General features: G+C 42.1%; 2 protein-coding genes across 2 annotated transcripts in view; one reads left to right on the top strand and one right to left on the bottom strand.

Moving 5' to 3' along the window:
- naa15a (N-alpha-acetyltransferase 15, NatA auxiliary subunit a) overlaps window positions 1–3,114 on the top strand; it is a 31,813-nt gene extending 28,699 nt beyond the window's left edge. The window contains exons 19-20 of the mRNA XM_074674371.1: window positions 2,281–2,378; window positions 2,520–3,114. Coding sequence (XP_074530472.1) covers window positions 2,281–2,378; window positions 2,520–2,729 — 308 coding nt within the window. The 3' untranslated portion in view covers window positions 2,730–3,114. The remainder of the gene's footprint in view (window positions 1–2,280; window positions 2,379–2,519) is intronic.
- Window positions 3,115–5,209: 2,095 nt separating this feature from the next.
- ugl (ureidoglycolate lyase) overlaps window positions 5,210–13,343 on the bottom strand; it is a 33,465-nt gene continuing 25,331 nt past the window's right edge. The window contains exons 11-16 of the mRNA XM_074674527.1: window positions 11,973–12,051; window positions 10,898–10,990; window positions 10,709–10,781; window positions 10,558–10,625; window positions 7,846–7,994; window positions 5,210–5,579 (exon numbers count right to left, since the gene is read on the bottom strand). Of these exons, the coding sequence (XP_074530628.1) occupies window positions 5,411–5,579; window positions 7,846–7,994; window positions 10,558–10,625; window positions 10,709–10,781; window positions 10,898–10,990; window positions 11,973–12,051 (631 nt within the window). The 3' untranslated portion in view covers window positions 5,210–5,410. The remainder of the gene's footprint in view (window positions 5,580–7,845; window positions 7,995–10,557; window positions 10,626–10,708; window positions 10,782–10,897; window positions 10,991–11,972; window positions 12,052–13,343) is intronic.

The following is a 13,343-nucleotide window of genomic DNA, read 5'->3' as shown; positions in this document are numbered from 1 at the left end:
CACACACACACACACACACAAAGCTGCTGCCCCCAAGGCTGCCAAGGCTGTAAATCTAGGGAAAACACTGCACTTTCTAAATTTCTCTATGAGTAGTTCTGAGTGCTCACAATCACTTCCAAGAACTAGTTTAGATCTTTATTAATGCACCTATAGACTAGTGCCGCAGCTGTTGAATATTTTAGTATTTGAGTATTCTACTAAAAACCCCATCCATCAATCTAGTAATGGAATAAAAAGATTTATTGTTTAGTTAAAGAGCAATTTTTTTTTTCTAAAAAGAATGTTTAAAACAAGTGAGAAACGAGCTGATTTGTTTAATGTTTCATGAGGTCTGACTAGAAATGAGACATGTAAACATGATTCAGACTTGTTCTGGATCAGATTCTGAATCTTTGCAGTGTTCAGACTGAAATGAGAAACCCTGCGGTGTTTGAGCACATTAGGCTCCAGAGCTACTTGATATTTGATCCATCAATCACCTGTGAGCTCAGTTTGACAACTGCCCAGCTAGCTCTATGAGGTTTTGATTTATATCTTTTTCCCCCTACAGTGCTGTGTGTTTACAGATTAAAGAAGTTGCTAAATGACATCATCGCCTAGTTTGCATAAGTCATTTGCATGTTAATGACTTGGAGAGAGCAATAACATTATAGGAGTGACAGACAGCATGTAATAACTAGGGATAGACCGATTATTGGCTGGGCCCACTATCGGGGCTGATATTTGGCATTTCGAGGCATATCTGCATGGACCTGTTTTATTAATCCAACGGCCGATAAGAAATGAATTTAAAAATCTGTTGTTGCAGCTCTGATTCAGCCGCTCCGCTGTCTGCAGTCACTACTCAGTCCCCAGCACTGTCCCACCCACAGTACCATCTGACTGGTTACCAGCAGAACCATGGCTTGGTAAACAGCCAATCAGCAGAGCAGTTATTACATTTATTGCAGTTACATTGAAACTTTGGAAACTTTATTTACTTTAGAAAACTTTAGCTACTTAATCTTTTAAGTTTTAATTTAACTTTATAAAGCATGCTGCTGAGCCTGGGAGCTGTTTAATAAACTCATGCTTAATGGCTTTTGAATGAAGTTAAGTGTTGGAGTTTGTATTGTTCAAAATTTTGACACCAATATTTGCACTTTGCAAATTAATATCTTCAAATATCGGATATCGGCCTCCTTTACTACAAATAATAGGTATCAGTATGGGCCTGGAAAAATCCATACGGGTCTATCTCTAGTGATAACACACTGTAAGTGTGCTTAGAACTATAAATGAACTTTCTTTGGTTGATTCTTGTTTTTCCCTCCTTAGTGTCAAAATATCAACCCTCCTCCTTTATCCGGGCTTGGGCCCAGCAACAGTGAACCCAACAGAGACGAGTACTGTCTTTTCCTCACTATGAATCACACTTTTTTCATAGTTTGGCTGGCTCTGAGACTCATGGTCAGGTGCAGCATATGCATCAACTTAATGAGGTGCTGTGTTACATTTATGGAGAAAGATCTGTAAATTCATCCATGAGGAATACTCATGAGGAAATATCTCCACGGCCATGACAGCACCGTGCTCTGACAGAGGCTCTGCATCTCCAGCTTGGAAAGCCTGACAGCTCCTGGTGTTTAGCGCCTGATAACGTGATTTAGAGAAATAAAAACTCCCTCGTTCTTCCTCTGCTCTCAGTTGTAAACAGCTTTTTCAGGACTTAAGTCACAAACTAGAGTCAAAACTCCTGGAACCTTTCAGAAGTGTGCTGGTGTGACCAACAACACTCCCAGCAAAGCAGGAGAGGTGGGGGTGAGTTTTGTGATGTGGTTTGAATAGTGGAGGGGCTAAGCAGCTGCTGCTTGTTAAGAAGCAACAGGTGTTGGATCAATACACGCTTACATGCCAGAGTCTCCAGACTCTGGAAAAGTCGCTACATTTGTTGCTATAGTCAATTTAGGGGCTCTGAAAAATTGCTAAATATAGTGACAAAGCAACCAAGTTGGCAACACTGCCCCTCCTTCTTCCTTTGAGAGCGTGATGTGCAATGTGCAACACATTAAAAGTAGTCAGGCCAAATATCATGCTTTAAAAAATTAAACGGTTCCTGAGGTGGAGGGAACTCCTCTGTCTTTTTTTGCTTTCGAGGTACTCCAACTATTCAAGTAATTGTTTAGCCCTATTATCCACTACAACAAATAAGCAAGTTTTCAGCTGAATCCTAAGCTGCATGTCTGAAGTAGACTCTATATCTGAACAGTAGTGTCAGACTCTCTCTTCTGCCTGCAGCTGCTAAGATGATGGTCCTCCTGCAGCCGTCCTCTGATAAGATGGCCTGTGAGATCGCCACAGCCCTGGATGAGTCTCTGACTGGAAAAAGTCTCCAGGTGGATGATAATTTACAAAAAAAAAAAAAAGCATGGCATGGTATCAGTCGCTCAGGATGGAGCTAAATGTGTGTGTGTGTGTGTGTGTGTGTGTGTGTGTGTGTGTGTGTGTGTGTGTGTGTGTGTGTGTGTTCCCTGCAGATCTGTACTGAGGTGCTGGAGGCGCTGCGTGAAGGGCAGCTGGGTGAGGACCAGCAGAAGGCGGCCGAAGCTTACCGCGCAACTTGCCATAAGATTTTCCCCTACAGCCTGGCTTTCATGCCTCCTGGTTACCATGACAACAGCGCCACAATCAGTGCCAATGGTGACCTGTCAGCAGGAGAGCTCGATGACATGGCAAATGAAATGTGAGCTCAGACAAGAGGAGAAAGGGGAGGAGGATGTGGGAACACCCCCTCTTCCCATGTTGCACTGCACTGATCTGGATGGACTAGAGGTACGAGAACAGAAGCTGGCCCATGCAGGAAAACAAACTTTTCTGAATGACGGTGAAGTTACCTTCCACAGATGTTCTGAAAACAAAACCAGATGGGAAGAGGACGAGGAGGCCAAAAGTGGACTCTGGTGGCTGAGATTGATCCTGTAAACACAGTTCAGGTTTTCTACGACTCCTGTGTTTTCATACAAAGTCCCCCTCGATGGTGCATCTGCCTCTCACGTTTTTAAAAGTAATTTATATATTAAAAACTGAGAAATCGATTAATAAAAACATTGTTTGCTAAACCAAAGAGTATCGTTGTGATGGTGGTGGTGGTGCTGATGGAGAGAGTTTGTGCCTGCCTACTCCTGGTGGCGTCTGCAGTTTCCAGAAGTCCTCCTCTGAGGACTTCTGAATGAAAGCAGGGCTCAGTTATCTCAGAGGATCAAAGGTAGAGTGTGTAGACCAGGGGTCACCAACCTTTTTGAGACTGAGGGCTACCTCAAAAGAAATGAGATATATGGAGGGCTACTTGTCTGATACGAATGAACCAAGTAGACCAGTGGTGTAGACCTGTGTGTCTGTCGTGGTTGTTTCAGGATGGGTGGAAAGGGGCAAATCACAAATGTGTGAAGAATGAATGAACCAGGTCAAGTACAGGGCTACTCTTGAAAACTGTCTCCTTCCATCAGCTGGAAAACTCTTTCCTTCCTCAAATGACTGGATTTTCCAACAAGACAATGCCCCTCAACAAGGCCAGTCAGGTTCCTGGTTTAAAGCCTTCCTTGCTCACCTGTCCTGTGTGTGAAACCCCTGCCGGCCTGTAAAGATATCTAGTTAAAGCTCCTTTGGTGCTGAAGTATAATCCTGCACTTGTCAAGTTTTGACCATCACAAACACCTGCCAAATACAAACTCTTTCATACATGTATATGCTCCTAGCTTGTTCATTCTCTGCATGTATAAACATCTTGGCTGCCTTCAAAGAAGAGGAACTGCTCCTTTAGGGGTATTTAAGAGCAAGACTGAGTAGGTGACCACTCAGCTCTTAAGCTAAGCAAAGACACTACTGCAGGAGCCAGGATCAAACCCCTGGCTTTCTGATTGAGGAACAGCGACTCTTCAGCTGAGCCACAGCGCTTTTTGGTAAAAGTGTTTCAACTTCTGAAACACTTCTGCACTTGTCAGTTACATCTAAACCTAAAAACCAACCAAATTCCAAATGGGGTGAGACAAATTAAAGTATTGACAACCATGGTGATGGTCTGTACAGAGGGGAACGTACCTCTGTCTGATCTTTGAGGGAACTAGTTCCTAGCTTGAAGCCACAGCTAAGTCGACAACACTTGTTCATTTAATTCCCTTTAAATTTTCATTGAAAATGACCTTTTTGTTTAATGTGCTTTGTGATTAACATTTGCTAATTCAGACTCAACATTCCTTTCTAAAGGAAGAAGTGCCACAGGACTCCTTGAATCATCTTGTTGGTACCAGCAGGACCTCTGAAGTTCAGGCTGTGGTCTTGGTTGGCACACACAAGCCCCTAATCTATTAGATGCAGTCAAGTCTTGAGAGAGGATTGTTTGAAAATAAGTAAGGTGGCAAAGTCTGGTTTTCTATCTGGAAAATAAAACTCTGGTGTGTTGTTGAAAGATTCAGGAAAAGATAGAAGCATCTCTAGTACAAAATATCAGGATGTGTGCAGGGCGTGTCCCCAGAGTCCTCCAGAGAAAAATCTTCTGAAAAGTAAACTTGTCAAAGTAATGCCGGGTAGACACTGTGCGATTCTAGAAATCTGACTGTCGGGGAAATGCTCCCACTGCACGACCAGGTTTGTCTCTCGTACTCTGTTTGACCCCACGACGTGTGTACTCATACTGTACGACTGCTGTCAGCCACAATTACTGACAACCATGACTACTTGTCGGCGTCAGTCGGCGTGTGACGGCACGACGTGCTCGAGTGTGAACAACGAAAAACAAAGGTTCCTAGTTCCTATGACCGCCCGCCATTGTTTAAAGCTCCACCGGTGTCTTCTGCGGAGGTGTGAATGTAGAATTGTGACGTAACACCACTCACACTGTACGAGCTACGGCAAAAATTTCTGACATGCCAGAAATTTGATTGGGAGGTCGTAGCATTATCGTTAGAACCTAGCAGCAATTAATCCTTTCTCGTGAGTGTTCTCACACTGTACGGCTTACGACCTCCCGACCGGACATCCCGATGCTACGATGTTTCCACGATGATGCAGCGAGGTCTGTAACAGCAAAACCGTGTTGGAATTCCCCTCCAAATGGCACAGTGTCCGCCTGGCATAAAAGTGAGCAGATTTTCTCTGATGGGTTGACATTTTGCCTCCACTTACAAGAATGAAGTAAACATCAAGTTCATTTTATTCAGTAAAGGTCAGTGTCAAGTACCAATATCAATGTACCAGTAGTTTACTTACAAGTGTACTTTTTAATAATTCTTTGGACTGATTTGGCCCATTGTAGTTTATAAAGAGTATACTATGAGTGTGTTTTTAGGTTGAGAGGAGTAGACTTTAAGTTCACTTCAGATTTAAAGACTGGAGGTTGCTGTTTGGTGAAACCAAGCCAAGCTGAGACTCTTCACAGTTTCTGTCGGGGAACACCAGCATCTAAGGCCCTGCATCCACTTCCCTGAGAGCTGAGAAAGGTGTGGTCCTGGTTCAAGTAGGAGGTGATGAATTCTGGAAAATCTCTTTTCAGGACTACCTCCAGGAATATGTCTGCAGCGGTGTGTAACTTCTGTCTGACCCTGAAAGAAAATAAAACATGAAGACAGAAGAGCTGAACACCTCACAGCTGATGTGAAGACAAAGTCTCTCCTGAAAGAGTGTAATTGGACAGCAGGGGGAGAGCACATGGAGAGAACATGCTAACTTCACACAAAGTATTAAGGTCAGACACCGCAGGCTGCACGGTGATGCAACGGTTAGCGCTGCAGCCTCGCAGCAAGAAGGTCACCGGTCTGATTCCCAGCTTGGCCGGTGGGCTTTTCTGTGTGAAGTCTGCATGTTCTACCTGTGCGTGGGTTCTGTCCGGGTACTACAGCTTCCTCCCACACACAAAAACATGCTTGTTAGGTTGACTAATCACTCTAAATTACCCGTAGGTGTGAGTGTGTGCCTGAAGGATTGTCTCTGTGTCAGCCCTGTGATTGACTAAGGACCAGTCCTGGGTGTACCCCACCTCTCACCCAATGACCCAATGACAGCAGGGATAGCCTTCAGCCACCCGGGACCCTGAACAGGAGAAGGGGGTCATGGACACCCCCCACCCCCACCCCTGTGCTAACTCACTATTGAGCTGTATGGAGGCCCACATGGTGTAGTGGCTTAAATATAGCAGTCAACTGTTCCTCACCAACCTACTAGCAACGGCTGTCACCCTCCAGTATGGGGTTTTATTTGTGCCATCAGAAACTGAATTTGAATTAAGATATTGAATTTGAAAAGCATGATGTGTAATGGAATTTAATTTTCTGAAATTGAATTAATTTTTTTATTTGAATTTGAAATCATATTTTACCTATAAAAATTGAACTCTTTTTATACTTTGATTCACCTTTTTTTAACTTAAAATTCACAAACACAGAATTCAATTTCAATTTACATAAAGCAGATTCAGTTTTAAAATTCAATTTCAATTCAAAGTGACACGACTGTTACGTCATCTTGTGCCTGTAGGGAGACTAATCGAGCACGGATTCACAGACACCCTCTACACATCCGCGACCCCTCCTGTGTTGTGTCTAGCTGTACTCCTCCCCTGAGCGGGACGGTCGTCAGTTCAACGATGGCTGAAGACCAGTGGCTGAATAATCAAATTTGAAACCACATTATACACATGGTTGTCTGTCTACTGTGTTACCCTGCGATCAACTGGTGACTGGTACCGCCTCTCGCCCAGTGACAGCTGGGATAGGCTCCAGCACCTGTATAGAAATGAATAACCCACAAACACGCCCCTCACCACCCCCGAGTTGATAATCGAAGATGGCTGCCCCCCATTCGAAACAGTTATCAAGCTCCTGTAATAATCAGTTCATAAGCACTTCTGACAAATGTTTGTGACACTAAATCAGCTGGATAAATAGCATTGTTAAAGTTATATTTGTAGAAATGCTACCACAGTGTTATTTACATCCCTCGTGTGGTATTTGTGAACTAAGCGCAGGGCGTGCTAACAACAGCTAACACAACAGCCCTGGTATGTCGCCACAGTTAGCGGACGTGTTGAGGGTGTCCGTGAATCTGCTCGATTAGTCTCCCTAATGGGAACAAGATGACGTAATGGTCGTGCCACTCTAAATTGAAACTGAATTGTAAAACTGAATTGGCCTTTTGTGAATCGAAATTGAATTCTGTTTTTAATTAAAAGTATAAAAAGGGTTGAACTTTCATAGGTGAAATACAATTTCAAATTCAAATAAAACATTGACTCAATTAAAAAATAAATTCAATTTCAAAACATTAAATACAGAGCACCCCACCCCCCACCCCACCCCACCCCCCAGCAGGCCCCCAAGCATGGAAAAAAAAATTAACATCTTCTCCTTTGGAGGAAAGACCTGATCAAGCTTGGTTTCTTTTGCTAATCTGCATGATGATGCTATTTCAGCAAAATTACAAGATGTTAATCAGAAGCAAACACAAGAATCTGCTGAAGGAAGCCAGAGTGAAGCCTCAGTGTAACAGGCTATTCATAGTGAAACCGAGACTCACTGACAGAACAGACAAACAGGTGCTCCTCTGTAGGATGGACGTGTCTGTATGGCTAAATGTCTCTTCTCCTTCCATCTGAATACACGTCACTGTTCAGCTGCTGATTGGACTTTAAACAGCGCAGTGCTCAAGAAGAAAGAAGTCCTGCTACAACAGACAAGTGGGTCCTAGAGTTCACAGAGGTTTCCTCATCATCAGACAACAGCTAATGGGCTCTGAGATTGTAAAAACAGCAGTACACTGATTACCTATGGATCAGTAGTTTTCCAAAGAGCATAAAAACATCATAGCATGTACCAGAGGTCACGCGCTGGAGGTTCCTTCACAGAGGGCCACAGAGCGCTGAGCTCAGTAAGGACCTCATGGGTCAGGTCAGTCACCAGCCTCCTGTTCACCACCCTGCTGCCATCCTCCAGCCTGGTCTGGTGGCGGATCCACTGCCACACCTAAACACACACACACACACACACACACACACACACACACACACACACACACACACACACACACACACACACACACAATTCTTCATTCATCATCTAAACATTGCCAAAATATGTAGTTAAAAATGTCAGAAGATGTGAAAATGTGATGTTGCATGTAGCATGTAGCCTACACTGTCTCTGAAGAGTCAAACTACCCAGGAAATGAGCTGGACGGGGATCACATTTATTTTTTAACGTTCGTAAGTTTCAAACAAAAAAAAAATGGATTCAGTGTGCGAAGACCCTTAGTCTTCACAACAGCCCTCTTCATTAGTGTGATCTGAGGTTCACCTGAGAAAAAGGATTTATTTCAGGAGACATTTTCAGGAAAAATCATAAAGAAATGTTGACAGATTTTGACAAGTTCAACATTTTTGTATTTAATGACTCAAGCAATAAAATGAGGACTTTTGATTTTATACAGAATGCCTATTCATCTTTCATAAGTAAAGTTCATTTTGACTGACACGACATGACTCAAACCTGTTGACTCCTGGCCTGACTCTGCTTTTTATGTCTGTTGTTGTAGTCAAGCTAAATATGATATTGACATGGTTTGTATTATTTTGAAAGTCACTGGCTGTTTTTAGGTCGTTTCAGGTCACAACTTCCTGTCCCGCTCAATCTCCCTACGCTGAAATTATGCATCACAGCTCTGTGTCCGGGCAAAATAGGATGTCCGTGTGTTACCTGTGACATAACAGACCAGCCAAGCAGACAGACTGCAATGGAATGAATCCAGTGTAAGTTGACACATTGACTTGAATGGAAACCCATCTGATTCGTTTGCTGTAACGGATCAAAGACGAACTGAAGACGCATCTGGTGTATTTCAGCCGTAACAGTTATGAGAATTTTAATTCTGATATGAGAAATGCACGAAAGCAACTGAGAAAAACTGTAACTGTTGGGGCCACCTGTTTTTGTGGCCACCTCACTTAGGGTTTAGAGAGATGACAACTATTTTTTTAAAGGTCCCATATTATACAACTTTTCAACAAGATAAAATAGGTCTCAGAGGTCCCAGGACAGTCAATTTAAAGTTTTTTGTCTCAAAATCCAGTTATTTTCTGGACTTTAGCCACTCTGTGAATCCCCTCTCCTGAGCGCTCCTGAGAACAAGCTGTTTCTGTGGGTGTAGCTCTACATGATTATGAGCTTCCTTGTCCACACCTCCTTCTCAACTTCTTTGGACGAGGGTGTGGCTTTCGCTCCGGTCCCATGCTGCAGTGTTTACACGGAGTGTGTAGATATGGATCATAGAAGCGCTGTGGTTCAGTCATACCAGTTTGATCCAGAGTCTGACCCAGAAGGAGAGGCACCTGAAGAAATCCAAACTCTACGGCTGCAGCAGGACGTTTCTGAGTGGTTAGTAACTACTGCAGTTATAATCAGGTAAATAACGCTAATGTTAGCAGCTTGGTGCTAACCAGAGTTATATGACCATACCGAGCAGAAAGAACTGTGTGCAGCCTGGACCGTTAGTTTTTCCAGACAGTACCATGAGAGACACCTATCAAGCAAACTAAACTGCTGTAGTAACACACACATTAGTGGTGACTGTGGTCTTAGCGTCCATAATAACAGCTGAGAGTGCGTTCGCTACCCTGTAGCACAACACTCGCTCCGCCGACCACGACAAGTAGTTACATCCGTCCAAACAAAAGATAACATTGTGTTTGTAAAGCTAACTTCACGTGAAATATATGTCCATATATCTTCTCTTTAATGTCCGCTGATATTATTTACTTATGTGTGTTAACGTAGTGTAAGGAAACTAAGTTACAAACTGTAACTTACATTAGCTGCCATGCTAAAACCACATTCATCAGGCTATAGCACTAGGTAGGGCATATGGACAGTTGGTACAGATCCATGCTTCAGCTTCAGGTTCTTGGTGAATCCTGCTTTGTACTGGCCCTCGTTGAGAAAGCAGTCCAAAGTAAATTGGTGAGCACACACATTCAACATTTTAGGAGTTGTTGTGGGTGCATCTCCATCAAAAATAAAATCAATCCACTGCGTCTTCAAAACCTCATGAGATGGAGTTAAAAAAAGACTTCTGTGCTCTTTTGTGCAGCCAACAACAGAGCAACCGCCGTGCTTTGCCCGTACCTTCACCATGTTTATTTTACTGAAGCAGCTGAGCAGCCAAAGTGAAAAACGCGCTGCACAGAAAGGGCAGTACAAGGGGCAGGCCTGGAGGAGTTACTTTTTTAGGATCATGACGACATACACGGCAGATCTCAACTCCAAGTGTTTGAGCACACATGTATTGAAAGCAAACTTTGTCTGGCGCAAGCAAGAGAAGGAGACAATAGAATTTTCTCATATCAGGGGTGTTTGTAGACAGGCTGGGTACACATATTACTGTTATAAAACCAGTCCAAAGTGAATTTTGCATTATATGGGACCTTTAACTGTCTGGGTTTGGGAGTAGGTTTGGTGTCAATGCAGTTTCCCACTTGCAGTACTATATTTGTGCTGTACCATATTTTTTGAACTTGTAACGTATCAAACCCACCTGTGATCTGGAGATCTCTGCTGTGGCTGAATCTTCCACCTGGCCTCTGTAGAAAAAGTGACCAATCCCTGTGAAACAGAGCCAAGCTTTAACCATCAGAGCAGATGGAGAGTTTTCAGCCTCACTCCAGTCAGTGTTTGACAGTACCCACCTGATAGCCATGCATTTATAAAGAGGACGCTGACTTCAATGTTGTACTTTAATCCATAGAGGGTCACCCCTCCCTGTGGAAACATAAAATGTATTGAAATAAACTGTAGTCAAAGAAAGTTGTTTGTTCCCATTTTCAGCATCCTTGGTGAACCTCATCACAGTGATAGTAAAATGTTACAGCACTGACCGAGGGCATGGACAGCAAGTCCTCAGGAGTCACTGTGACGTCATGTCGAAGCTGCTGCAGTTGGTTATCCCCTTCAGTGTGAAGTTCGAAGAGCTGATGATAAAAGGAGGGTAAAGACTTCCAGTGACAGCGAGAGCAAAAAAGTGGTATCTGGTATACTGGCTGAATGGAATATACCACTTCCTACTGGAAAATTCCAGTTTTTAAACCGTCACACCACTTCCATAAGTGACATACTACTTATTTTAGACTAGTTTATTCCGTTTTCTTAGTCTTGTAGTTTGTTCTTCTTGGCAATATAATTTTAGCAGTAATAAAATCAAATCTATTTGTGTTGTGTTATGGTAATATTACATATGTATCTGTGTCAGAGAAAACAGCAAACACTCTTACACTCTTAGCATCAACTGTCTTTTCCTCTAAGTTACTACAAAAATGTGAAATTCAACCCTTTGATGCATAAAATGACACCAGTGTAATGATTCAAGCAGACTTCCAAAAGTATTTTCAGCTCCAGAAAAATAATACCTTAATAATACCATACCTGGATATGTATATATTATATTATATTATATTATATTATATTATATTATATTATATTATATTATATTATATTATATTATATTATATTATATTATACTAAATTATATTACACTTTGAAAATAACCTAAACTAAAGTGATGTTGCCACAGAACCTTGTTTGTTTTCTGTAACACTGCAGGGTGCCGTATTGTTGTATTCAGCTGTAACATAGCACAAATAAAGCCCCTATTATCTTGGGCTCCACCTAGGGCAGAGAGTGAAAGAAGCAAAAATCTGACAAGAATTAGAAACTGACTTTTAAAAAAAAAAAACATTTACCACAGTATTTCTCCTCAATGGTCACAATAAAGTCATTTTATACATCTCATGTGCAAAAACCCACGATACATAGCGTATATTCCATACATCCTTTTACCTTAATTCCATTCAGCTAGAAGTGGTATACCAGATACCATTTTTTGCTCTCTACTGCGCTGCTGGAGGCTTCTCTAGATTTATCAAAGGGTTGTAAAGGTTACGACTCAGAACTTACTTTCTGCATGGGCTCAATCAAACTCAGGTCATACACCATGAAACCATCCACACCGGCCTTGATCTCCAGCAACTTCAGTCTAGGAGGAGAGAGGATAACATTAACTGAGGTAATAGGGGAATGACATAAAAGCTCCTCCAAGTGAAGCCAAAACAACAGAGTTTACCCTACTGAGAAAAACAAAAAACAAGAACAGAGCCCTGTTCCTCGTAAGTGGAAACAGTGATGTTTTTTACACAAACAGCGCGGCTCACAATTCTAGAGGAGTTTGAAAAATACAAAAGCATTATAACTGTGAAATCTAACTCCTCAGCTGCAGCAAAGACCAGACAGACAAGCAGCTTGGCTGGTGATTGATGACCAGCCTAAGTGAGAAATATATATCATTATGCATTGCTGTTTAAGGCTGTAGTCTAGGCTATTCATTTATATTTGAGTGTTTGCCGCAACCTTGTTACCTAATGATCTGTATTAATTACTTTCTTGAATCAACTATTTTGCTCCATTGCAGTTTTTTTTCAGGAAGCTGTATCTTACCTTCCTGAGACCCATACAATTTAGTAACAATAAAAAACTGAGATGCATTTAGTAGGGGAAGACTGATGTGTGAGCGTTACAGTTTTAGTAACTAAGGTACTATATTTGCACCAGCTGATAGGGTCACACATTGCCAGTGCTACCTGGTGCAGCAGCACACTTACTGTCACTCAAACTTGCAACTGGCACATTTTTATAAAGTTATCAGGATGCAACACCAACAAAGGTGCTGCACTGGTCATTTTTGGAAACTCTGTATTAAACACTATTTTATAAAATAATTGGGATAGTTTTGTTTTCATATTAGTTCAACTTGGCTACGGTATTCCATAAAAGCCTTACTTTATAAATTTAACAATTCAGTGGGGACATTCATAAATTTGTTCTGCGCAAGGTACACTTTACATATTGAACAGCCAACAGCAGCTGTGCTGATGTTCTCTGCATCCCCAACACTATATAAAGATGTGCTGATTGGGGAAAAAAAGAACAGGATCCTGCACACAAAGTGCTCGGCTGCACCAGGTAGTATCAGCGATTTATGGTCTCATCAGATATTGCAATTAAATGAGGCCTTGGCCTTTAACTCTAGCTTTAATATTAGCACTAGACCTAAACTAAGCTTTAGCTCTTTTGAAAGTCTTTTTCTTACTTTCTTGCACCCAGCTGTAAAAACTGCGTGACTGATTTTCTTTGTTACCTCCTGGCCTGTACTCTCAATATCTCTCTGATTTTTCAGTTTCTTTCCAACATCGTTCTCCTTTCTGATAAAATCATCATCGTCAGTGACTTTAGTACCTACTGACGGGCTATGTGCCCCAACTTTTTAAAGTT

This window comes from Halichoeres trimaculatus, unplaced genomic scaffold, assembly GCF_033239565.1.
Source record: "Halichoeres trimaculatus isolate MK-OKI-2021-1 unplaced genomic scaffold, fHalTri1.1 fHalTri1_scaffold_7, whole genome shotgun sequence".
NCBI lineage: Eukaryota > Metazoa > Chordata > Actinopteri > Labriformes > Labridae > Halichoeres > Halichoeres trimaculatus.
The sequence above is the reverse complement of the archived record's forward strand: the minus strand, read 5'-3'. Positions and strand labels throughout refer to the sequence as shown.